At 46.5% G+C, this 12,225-nt stretch overlaps 1 protein-coding gene across 1 annotated transcript; it reads right to left on the bottom strand.

Annotated features, from left to right (window-relative positions):
• Positions 1-1,752: 1,752 nt before the first annotated feature.
• On the bottom strand, positions 1,753-12,096 carry psmd3 (proteasome 26S subunit, non-ATPase 3). The gene is made up of 12 exons (XM_079591753.1): positions 11,383-12,096; positions 9,938-10,128; positions 6,677-6,814; positions 6,432-6,568; positions 6,169-6,359; positions 5,848-5,951; positions 5,157-5,271; positions 4,355-4,474; positions 3,128-3,231; positions 2,876-3,031; positions 2,178-2,228; positions 1,753-2,099 (listed from the first exon to the last, which is right to left on the bottom strand). The coding sequence occupies exons 1-12, from the start codon at positions 11,507-11,509 to the stop codon at positions 2,022-2,024; spliced, it is 1,512 nt and encodes a 503-aa protein (XP_079447879.1). The 5' UTR covers positions 11,510-12,096; the 3' UTR covers positions 1,753-2,021.
• Between the last annotated feature and the right edge of the window lie 129 nt (positions 12,097-12,225).

Genomic DNA, 12,225 nt, shown 5'->3' with positions numbered 1-12,225 from the left:
CAATGCCAATCACATGTTTATGACTCTATAACATCGAGATCAACCAGAGGAGCAGTGCAAGCAGACGACTCTTCACTGAGGTTAGAAGATCTCCTACACCACTCTTATCTTTACAACTTTACTAAATACTGGACACACTGAAGCAATATTCTGCTCTGGTTTGGTATTTATTTTATTGAGCACACACACTCCCACTTCAGTTCTTCACAAGTGGAAGACATGCACTTCCGGATGGGAAGGAAGCCGCCACTTCTGCAATTCTAAACATTCATCTGGAAAATGCTCATCACTCAAACATTTAACCGAAGCCTTTGATTTTATTATGAGAAAAACAAAGCGTGGAGATCAGGCCTTTTCGTTGCGCCTCCTACACTTTGGAATGCCTTGCCTCAGTTCATAAAATCTTCAACTATGGGCATTTTTAAAAGGGACATAATAATAATACATTTTATTTATAAAGCACCTTTCCCAAGCTCAAGGTTTCTGTACAAGAAGAAAACAAAAACACAGCATCAAGCATCAGTATGCATCACATAGTAAATATACAGTAACAAAAAAGCAGAACACTAAACGGGAGGGTTGGAAATACGGTAAGATAAGAAAGGTTTTTAGTTGAGATTTGAATGAGGATACAGTAGAAGAGTTAGGAAGAGGACACCAGGGGATCAGAGCCTCAACTCCGAATGATCTTCCACACATCGACGAAAGATGAAGACGAGGAACAGTCCGAGAGCGAGGAAGGGAATCATAGGGCAGAAGCTCAGATAAATACTGGGGAGCAAGTCCATGAAAACATTTAAAAGTTAACAAGATAATTTTATACTGAATGTGGAGAGGAACAGGTAACCACTGTAGACTACAGAACAGAGGAGTCATGTGATCAGATTTAGAGACTTGATTGATGAATTCTGAACAGACTGTAGTCTAGTGATAGTTTTAACAGGAGTTGTAGTCGTCGAGATGAGAGGTTATTAAAGCATGCATTATAGTTTCAGTGTTTAGTGCTGAGAGCAGTCGCTGGTAATACAACTCACTAATGCAAGCGAAGAATCAAACTTACACCCAGATTTCTAACAATATGAGATGGAATTAATGTGGACTCACTTCAGACTTTTTAAAAGGGATGGTGGCCTGAAAACAATAACCTTAGTTTTGTCATTGAATTTTAGGTTGCTATGTGACCAGAATCTAATATACAATACAGGGATTTAGTAAGTCCAGAGGAAGAGCAGCGACGGAGAGCTGAGAAGTAAAATCTTGAGTTGATGAATGATGATGGCTGAGACCATGACTACGGATAATGTCTACGGGACTTAGAGACGTATTAATTTAATTGGGTTTCTCAAACTCGGTCCTGGAGGGCCGCTGTCCTGCAGTTTCGCTCCAACCCTGATCAAACACACCTAGCTGTGAGTTTTAGTGATCCTGAAGACATTGATTGGCTTGTTCAGGTGTGTTTGATCAGTTCAGGTGTGTTTGATCAGTGCTGGAGCTAAACTGCAGGACAGCGGGCCTCCAGGACTGAGTTACGTGAGTGATTTCATTGTATGATTCATATTGCTGTCATGCTGTTGGCATTGTATGTTCGTAATGTTATCCCTGTACAGCACTTTGGTCCATTCTTATGGTTTGAAAGTGTTTTATAAATAAATGTTGAGTAAAGTTCAATTTAAATCATTTAAATTGTCCATTTTGTTAAATTGGTAAAGCAAGACAATGCTTTTCACAATTCAATACTTTCTAACAAGACACTTGTTTAATTGAGATTTATTGCTGCAAACCACATATAACTGATATATATTGGAGTATAAAACTGATGCATGTATTGGAGGAAAAAAAACAAGCATCCATTAATTTTCAAAGCAGAGAACTGATGCGTTTATGTTACATCACACAGTACATTCATGGATTACAATAAGAGCAAAGCTGAAGCACCTGTGAGGAACAGACGGCTATTTGCAAAGATTCGGGAACGAAACAAAATAAGATATGAGGAAAAAAGAACACGAGACACTGCAGACTCATGGGAAACTGTCATCATCATCTTCTGCCATCTCTTTAGCAAACTCCAGATCCTGCTGTTCCCGCTCTCTTCTCTCCTGTCAACACAAGCAGACCAGCTGTCAACAACTGTGTGTGTGTGTGTGTGTGTGTGTGTGTGTGTGTGTCTCTCTCACCTCAGCCGACTCCAGGTCCTTGTTGTACGCCTTCGGTGGGAATCTCATGGCCTGCACAGAATCGTGTGGATAATGTTAACAGAACTGTAACCCACAGAGCGAACGAGCAGATCGCCTCTGACACCGTCATTACATCCGTTTGCACACGCACAATACATACACATATTTCTGAAGTCTAAGTATATCAAATTAATAAATCAACATTTAGAACATGAATGTTATAAAAGGCCTTTCACAGGGCTTGAGCCTCAGCAATGCGTGGAAATTCAGAAAATGAACGCTTGAGAAAGTGTCAGAAAAAAACATTGATACAATCACCTACATTTACATTAATGCATTCGGCAGACGCTTTTATCCAAAGTGACTTGCATTTCAAGTACACATTTACATTCCCTGGGAAATGAACCCATGACCTTGGCATTGCAAGCGCCACCGCTCTACCGTTTGAGCAACACGAAACCTACATGCTATATGCTAATATCTACAAGGTATTTTAAGGAACTCATTACTAATAATACAAATATGATATACTAATAACAATTATTTGTGACTGATAGCTATGGGAGAAGCTCACGCAATGCTGAGATATAGGCAGTCGGTGAATGAGATTCACATTGTAATTCAACCGAATGGGTTCAAGACACTATACACAATTCTTTCTCGTTTTAAAATGAACTATTTTGATACGTTTCCCGTACCTTGACAGACATGTTGTGTATATCCAGACAGAAGGAGATGCGCTGGTGGAAGGCGAGCTGAGGCTCTCGAGTGCTGTAGATGTCCATGGTCTCCTTAGACTGAACGTAACCTTTCTCGTGGTTTATGCTGGCCTCAATCACACCGTCACGGATGGCCTGGAGATACACAAGTCAGTGAGTGAGTGTGAGTGTGAGTGTGAGTGTGTGTGTGTGTGTGTGTGTGTGTGCTGGTCAGACGAGCGGAACACTCACCTTGGCCACGATGAACTCGGCATCTTCAGGACTGTCCAGCTGCAGCTTCTGAGCGATGTCCGCCAGAGAGATCCGTGAGTACGACAGGCTGATCATTCTCACCCCTAAACCAAACACATCACACACGTCACACACACGGGAACGCGTCACACACACGGCGTTACGGATCCAGCTGCCTAAAAAAGGCTAGCATTCACTCACACACACGAGCGGGAACCCTAACTCCTGAGTCACACTGGACACTCATCCGGCCGTCATGCGTTCATTTAGGAAAAAAATGGCATGTTTCCTGATTCTTGATTCTAATTCCACAGTTCTGAACCCCTTTACATGTACTCTCCAAACTGACATAAAATAGTGACAAATCTGAAAATGTAGATATTTCTGCAGAATTGTCCTTGGAGTGTTTTCAGTCGAGTAACCCGCGCCTGAACCCCAGTCGGTCTGCTTTACACTCATGGTGCGTTCACACCGGATGCGAATAGCGCGTAAGGCGCGAGTGATTTCAATGTTAAGTCAATGCAAAGACGCGTTACGCGCGTAAAAAAATCCTGCGGCACGAATGAGGCGTAGAGTGTGGCGCGGTAGACGCGAATACGCCTCGTTTGTGCGAATGGTGCGAATTGAGCATCTGGTGCGTTACGCGCAAATGATTTTATAGTGCTTTTTGTGCATTCACGCGTTTGACGTGAATTCGCGTCTGCCGCCCGAGTTGAAAAACTTGAACTTCTGTCAATTCGCGCCGCGTTAACCAATCAGGAGCCTGCTTGCTTCAGGTAGCATAAATTGACATAGGATTATGATCGCTCCGATGCGGGACAGCAGGTCATCAAACTGGGCGCGGGACAGGCGGAAGTATCGCCGTCACCAGGCGCAGCTCCTGGAGCAAATGGTGAAAAACTCGCTAAACTGGGTTCGCCTCCGAAGGGTCTGGTGGACCCAAATACGGCGACGATGATCCCTACGCCACCGCTCTTCTCTCCAGAGCAAATACGGAGCGGTGACTCTCTCGATAAATGATCCATCAACATCACACATCTTGTAAAAAGATGGCCACCAACGGGTTTCGAAACTTTCGCCTCTGACGCGCATCAATTTCGTTCACGTTTATGAAATGATTCTCCGTCACTACTAGAGTCTGAAAGCAGCCGGAAGAGCATCTAGTCTGAACTCGTGCGGGCTGCTCATTATAAAGAATGCAAGTAAAGGGAGAGAAGCAGAACTCACCGGTTTTGATGACGTTGTGTCTGAGGCGGATGATCAGTGTGTAAGTGCCGTCTGTCTGGAACTTCTCTCCAAACTGATCCAACGCCTGGTTAAATTTGGCAAGATTTCCGGTTCTCACCGCTAGATAGGCCAGAAGGTAAGAATTTGAAGCTTAATTACTTGTAATACAAATGGAAACTTATTTTTCTTTTACTTGTAAAAAGTGGTCAATGAAAGTGCAGAGTGATGTAATGGATCAGGGATGGACCGCGGAAGTGTTCAGTGACACCAGAGGAGAAACCGTACACTAAAATACATCCTTCACAACTTCACTGATCACATACATTTATCAATTAAGGTTTAAAATAGTGATGCTGATTACACACTTAAACAAGTCAAGTAAGGTATGTTAGATTTAATCATTTCTACACAGACTTTCAGGATCCACTCGTATCTGAAGTGTTTGGCCTCTCAGACGACGACATGAAGGGTGCACAACTGACTTATTAAAACTATGATTGTGATATCATTTAGTGATTTAAATACGCGGCTCAGATGATGCATGTCGATGCTTGATTCACATGACAGATCAAATAAGTCGTCGTGATCTCGGATTCTTCCACTAGTTAACTAGTCCCTCTGGAGCTCAGCCCTTTCTGTTGGACAGACTCGACACTGTACAGCGAACTGTACATGCATTATATCGCAAGCCATTTTTCATATCCATGACGCATCTTGACACGCTACTGAATCGCGATGTACCGTTACACCTCAGAAGGGCAGTGGCATGTTCGTGAAGCGTGTGCAGCGGGTGAAGAGTTACCCTGTGTGAGCAGGAAGTAGGGCATGAGAGATCTCTTGAGAGACGGCTGACGAAACTGCAGACGGTCTGGAATCTCACCCAGCAACAACTCCACCACGATCAGCAGCTTATGAACCTGCACACACACACAGCGGAGAGAGACACTCACGGTCTGCATCACAGCACACACACACACACAGCGGAGAGAGACACTCACGGTCTGCATCACAGCACACACACACACACAGCGGAGAGAGAGACACTCACGGTCTGAATCACAGCACACACACACAGCGGAGAGAGAGACACTCACGGTCTGCATCACAGCACACACACACACACACAGCGGAGAGAGAGACACTCACGGTCTGCATCACAGCACACACACACACACACACAGCACACACACAGAGAGAGAGAGAGCGAGAGACACTCACGGTCTGCATCACAGCACACACACACAGCACACACACAGAGAGAGAGAGAGCGAGAGACACTCACGGTCTGAATCACAGCACACACACACAGCGGAGAGAGAGACACTCACGGTCTGAATCACAGCACACACACACAGCGGAGAGAGAGACACTCACGGTCTGCATCACAGCACACACACACAGCACACACACAGAGAGAGAGAGAGCGAGAGACACTCACGGTCTGCATCACAGCACACACACACACAGAGAGAGAGAGAGCGAGAGACACTCACGGTCTGCTTGAAGCCCACTGCGGTGTGTTGAGGAGCTTTACGCAGGGCGTTAGTGAGAGTCCTCCTGGCTTCTGAATACTCCAGCTGGATGGCCTTGATCCGCCCTGAAACCAGCCAAACACTTAATAATAATAATAATGTCACAATATTAATACGCCATTTACTAATACAACATTTTGTCTCATGGACCTGAACATTTGACGGTAAAGCACTGCATTTGATTTGGGAGTTAGACTGTTGGGTTAGTTCGATTGGGACTCAGTTTCTCCCCCTCATTGGATTTAATTCTGATTTAATTCCCAAAGCTGCTGCTTCACTCACCGGTGTAGTACAGATAGCGAGCCCACTCGTTGTTATTGGCCAGCTCGGGGAACACAGATTTGGACACAAGTTTCTCAGCCTGGTCATATAAATTGTACTGCAAGTAGTTGCGCAGAAGCAGGTTGAGGAGCGTGGCCTGACCGTCAGCATCACGGCGTAGCGTCGCGGTCCTCAAGCGCGTGTGCAGGAAACTGGGGAACAACACAACGCATGAAACACACTCCTCAAGCTGAACCGCGAGCTATTGTGGAAAAGCGGCTCACCTGCGGGCCACATCGAGCTGGTTCAGGAACTCGTACACACGGGAATGGTAGTAGTAACACTTGGCAGCCACTAAGTCCAAAGCCCGGCGGTTCTGAGAGCCGATCTTCTGCAGAAGGTCATCCGAGACTTTCTGAGCCTGTTCATGGGTGAAATCAGAGCATTTTAGGCCTGCAACTAATGATTATTTGGACGATTGAATAATTGAAGTTCCAACAGATGAGCTATATAGTGTGTGTGTGTTGACCTCTGCGTAGCGCTGGTTGTTGGTGAGGTAGACCACCATGAGCAGCTGGAGATAGGCCTCGGCCTCGGGCAGCAGTGGAGTAGCGGCCGCTTTACCTGTGCGGGGCCTGAACTGCACATCGCCCTCGTTCTCCGCCGGCTGGAGGACGACACACACTTCTGTTACTAATCAACAGCAACTCGCCTTTCATTTTAGGCCTGCAATAAACCTCTGCGCTCAATGTTAAGCGATTCAAGCTACTTTTTGACCGATGGACATTATTTGCAAAAATAGGATAAAGAGCCCAAATTCGGTTCCTTACAATAATGTGTTCCTGCATTGAAGGGTATTGAAGGCTACCCGTTTTCATTTCAGAGATTTTCACACGAGGGGAGATCGGACAGAAGTCACAGCTCTTTATTGTCAGCCCTCTACCACTCTTGAACGTGTGTGAGGATATAAAAAAGATCAAGGAATCTTCAAGTGTCTGCTTTCAAAAGAGACCAGGACTGATCTTGTAGAGCTGCAGCCATTTTTACTTTGGGTGTGTCAATTTTGTTTGTTCAATGAACCATTTTTACTCCCCGTCTAAGATTGCCTGCAGGGTAAAGCTGCAACTGCTGTGAGAAACACTCAGTTCATGCTCTGGCATGTGTGTAATGGAAGAAAAAAAAAAATGGACAAAATCGGCATCTTCTCCCAAATACCTTGAATGTTTTGCTTTCAGTAATTGCGCAGTATCAAAAACACTAAAAAGATGTGTATGGTTACTACTAGGCAATTTAAAACACAGTTGCCAACTTCCCACGGGAAAAACAGACAGTACCTCGATCAATGAATTAACGACACAACGTAGATATTCTGAGAAACTGCTGTTATAATAACACTTGTTGGATTTGTACTCGTCCAGGGGTAAAAAAGTCTGGACTCACTGCAGAACGTAATCCGGTACTAAGGGGCGGAGCTGGACTCACTGCAGAACGTAATCCGGTACTAAGGGACGGAGCTCGACTCACTGCAGAACGTAATCCAGTACTAAGGGGCGGAGCTGGACTCACTGCAGATCGTAATCCGGTACTAAGGGACGGAGCTGGACTCACTGCAGAACGTAATCCGGTACTAAGGGGCGGAGCTGGACTCACTGCAGAACGTAATCCGGTACTAAGGGACGGAGCTGGACTCACTGCAGAACGTAATCCGGTACTAAGGGACGGAGCTGGACTCACTGCAGAACGTAATCCAGTACTAAGGGGCGGAGCTGGACTCACTGCAGAACGTAATCCGGTACTAAGGGACGGAGCTGGACTCACTGCAGAACGTAATCCGGTACTAAGGGACGGAGCTGGACTCACTGCAGAACGTAATCCGGTACTAAGGGACGGAGCTGGACTCACTGCAGAACGTAATCCGGTACTAAGGGGCGGAGCTGGACTCACTGCAGAACGTAATCCGGTACTAAGGGACGGAGCTGGACTTACTGCAGAACGTAATCCAGTACTAAGGGACGGAGCTGGACTCACTGCAGAACGTAATCCGGTACTAAGAGGCGGAGCTGGACTCACTGCAGAACGTAATCCGGTACTAAGGGACGGAGCTGGACTCACTGCAGAACGTAATCCGGTACTAAGGGGCGGAGCTGGACTCACTGCAGAACGTAATCCGGTACTAAGGGGCGGAGCTGGACTCACTGCAGATCGTAATCCGGTACTAAGGGGCGGAGCTGGACTCACTGCAGAACGTAATCCGGTACTAAGGGGCGGAGCTGGACTCACTGCAGAACGTAATCCGGTACTAAGGGGCGGAGCTGGACTCATTGCAGAACGTAATCCGGTACTAAGGGACGGAGCTGGACTCACTGCAGAACGTAATCCGGTACTAAGGGGCGGAGCTGGACTCACTGCAGAACGTAATCCGGTACTAAGGGGCGGAGCTGGACTCACTGCAGAACGTAATCCGGTACTAAGGGGCGGAGCTGGACTCACTGCAGAACGTAATCCAGTACTAAGGGGCGGAGCTGGACTCACTGCAGAACGTAATCCGGTACTAAGGGGCGGAGCTGGACTCATTGCAGAACGTAATCCGGTACTAAGGGGCGGAGCTGGACTCATTGCAGAACGTAATCCGGTACTAAGGGACGGAGCTGGACTCACTGCAGAACGTAATCCGGTACTAAGGGGCGGAGCTGGACTCACTGCAGAACGTAATCCGGTACTAAGGGGCGGAGCTGGACTCATTGCAGAACGTAATCCGGTACTAAGGGGCGGAGCTGGACTCATTGCAGAACGTAATCCGGTACTAAGGGACGGAGCTGGACTCACTGCAGAACGTAATCCGGTACTAAGGGGCGGAGCTGGACTCACTGCAGAACGTAATCCGGTACTAAGGGGCGGAGCTGGACTCATTGCAGAACGTAATCCGGTACTAAGGGGCGGAGCTGGACTCACTGCAGAACGTAATCCGGTACTAAGGGGCGGAGCTGGACTCACTGCAGAACGTAATCCGGTACTAAGGGACGGAGCTGGACTCACTGCAGAACGTAATCCGGTACTAAGGGACGGAGCTGGACTCACTGCAGAACGTAATCCGGTACTAAGGGGCGGAGCTGGACTCACTGCAGAACGTAATCCGGTACTAAGGGGCGGAGCTGGACTCACTGCAGAACGTAATCCGGTACTAAGGGACGGAGCTGGACTCACTGCAGATCGTAATCCGGTACTAAGGGACGGAGCTGGACTCACTGCAGAACGTAATCCGGATAAAAACATCTATTTATACAGCGCTTTTTACTTTTTACGCTTTTTTGCACTTTGTCTCCTGCTCTTTCCTGGCTTGTGTTGGTGTGTGTGTGTGTGTGTGTATGAGAGAGAGATGCTGGTGTGTGTGTGTGTGTGTGTGTGTGTGTGTGTGTGTGTGTGAGAGAGAGAGAGAGAGATGCTGGTGTGTGTGTGTGTGAGAGAGAGAGATGCTGGTGTGTGTGTGTGTGCGTGTGAGAGAGATGCTGGTGTGTGTGTGTGTGTGAGAGAGATGCTGGTGTGTCTGTGTGTGTGTGAGAGAGATGCTGGTGTGTGTGTGTGTGTGAGAGAGATGCTGGTGTGTGTGTGTGTGAGAGAGATGCTGGTGTGTGTGTGTGTGAGAGAGATGCTGGTGTGTGTGTGTGTGTGTGTGTGAGAGATGCTGGTGTGTGTGTGTGTGTGTGTGAGATGCTGGTGTGTGTGTGTGTGTGTGTGTGAGAGAGAGAGAGAGAGAAAGAGATGCTGGTGTGTGTGTGTGTGTGTGTGTGACCTGATCGAGGAAGCCGAGCAGGAACTCTTTGCTCAGGGTGTTGGCGGTGAAGAACCCCGTCACGGCCCTGTGGAGGACATTAGGGTTGAGTCTCCGGCTGGTGGAGGGCAGCGCTCTCAGCGCCCGCAGAACAAACCTCGGCTCCTTCCCCAGGACCGCCTTCTCGATCTGCTTCACGTGCTCCTTGATATCTGCACACACACACACACACACGTCAGGCGAGCAGAACTCAAACACTCATCACATTACACACGTCTCTTGCAGTCGCAGGGGAAACAGAGACTCGGGAGTGAATGTGTTCCTGAGATTCCCTCTAATAAGCCTATCTCCGTCACGCTCTGCTGTGGGTTACATCATCATCATCATCATCATCATCATCATCTCTTTAATACACCGACTTAAACTGCTTTTCTAATCCAAAACAAGCCGTTTCATAATATAAGGGTTATTTATTTTTTTAACATTGTATACACACGTCGTCACAGCCTACATCAGCCTGGGTCCCGAAGGGCTGATCTAACCTCAGGGTTAGGGTTAATCTAATCTAGGGTTAATCATCTAATCTAACCCTAACCTGATCAAGCTAATCAATGCCTTCACGATTACTAGAGGGTAAAAACTAAACCCTAATCTAACCCTAATCTAACCATAATCTAACTATAATCTAATCTAACTCTAACCCTAATCTAACTCTAACCCAACACCAACTCTATAAGAACACTGAGCCTAACAATCATTATTATTTTGATGCAAGCAAATTGTTGTTAAGGTTATACAATGCAATATTCAATGCCATTTGAAAAATAAGTGTAAAAAATGTCAAGCGTACCCATCTTTACAATTATTTTTGCTATATTTGTTGAAATTATTGTGTGTGTAATAAAGTTCGGCACTAATTTAGATGACATTAATCGGTGGATCTCTGCAGTAACATCATGAACACGTGATGGCCGAGCTGACCTGGAGACGCACATTAATGACGACATCCACCGTGTGTTATTATATACTCATCAATATCGCAGATCTGCTGAGCTGACAGCATTCTAGAGCTGCGCTGGACGAGGACATCACGGCGAACCCTAACCCTAACCTGGACTGTGGCGCTGCTGTCTTCGAGGTCTGAAGTACAGCCGATGTAAATAAAGACTTCACTGACTGACACTAACTTAGCATTTTATTTTAATGTGAGTGAGACTGTTTCTCGAAAGCTCTGCTTCTATGCTCGTCCACACACAGCTCTGCTATATTACTGGCACCAGACCGTGATCAGATTCCCAACAACACGCCGAACTCATCATAATACACAGTCGACAGCGACAGACCACAGAAGAAGCCGGTGTCGTGCTGACTGTCATGACTTCTCATCACTGATCACTGAGGCTAACGCTAATGTTGTTATGGCGTAAAGCGAGATCGGTTATGGTTATGATAAGTCATGTTCAGACCGTCCAGGGTGAGCTGGTCCTGCTCGCGGGGCGCGCGCTGCTCGTGCTCGTCCTCCTTCATCTCCACATCTTCCACATCTTTATCCGCGCGCGCTTTCTCGCGTTTCTTCGCCGTCGCTTCTTTCATGTTGACGCTCAGATTCTGGAGTTCGGTCTCGTTAAGCGATAGTCAGGCATGTACATAAGAAACTCGCTTGAATCCACACCGCACACAAGAATACAGAAGATGACTGGCAATTCTCACTGGTTGCAGTGCATTATGGGTCGCTTGTGTTCTTTCTCGTTGGTATTTATGTGTGGATCTGATGGTGAGAGGAAAGTGCTGCCCTCTGCTGACAGTCACACAGATTACATAAATGATACACAAAACACCAATACAACTATAACAAAAATAGCCTAACTTAACTGTGTCTGCACATTAAATATATTTAGTTCCGTAACGCATGTTACTGGTTTCATCGTGAACGAATAATTCATGCCTGTATCTCTTTTCTTCTCAATACAAAATATTTCCACGATGTCCTCACTTTTCTACGCTGACGCATTGTTTTGTCAGAGCTTTAATGATGATTTCATGAGAATTATTTTGTGCCTTTAGCTGGATGCTGTGAGATGTATTTAGTAACTCTCAGATTCACTCGCGGCTCTTCATGAACCGAACCCTGAACTTCCGAGGACGCGCTCACACTGAGCTGCACCACAGCGCCACCGCGTGGACACCAGTCAGTGTGCCAGACTGATTTATCATCAACAGATTTACCATTTTAAGATCAGCAGTTCATATTTCTTGTCTGAATTTTAAAACATTTTTGTTCCAAAGTAGGTGGTCTGAACTTCTATGAA

Source organism: Phoxinus phoxinus, assembly GCF_949152265.1.
Source record: "Phoxinus phoxinus genome assembly, chromosome: 19".
Classification (NCBI taxonomy): domain Eukaryota; kingdom Metazoa; phylum Chordata; class Actinopteri; order Cypriniformes; family Leuciscidae; genus Phoxinus; species Phoxinus phoxinus.
Note: the sequence above shows the minus strand (reverse complement) of the source record. Positions and strands in the feature narration are given on the sequence as shown.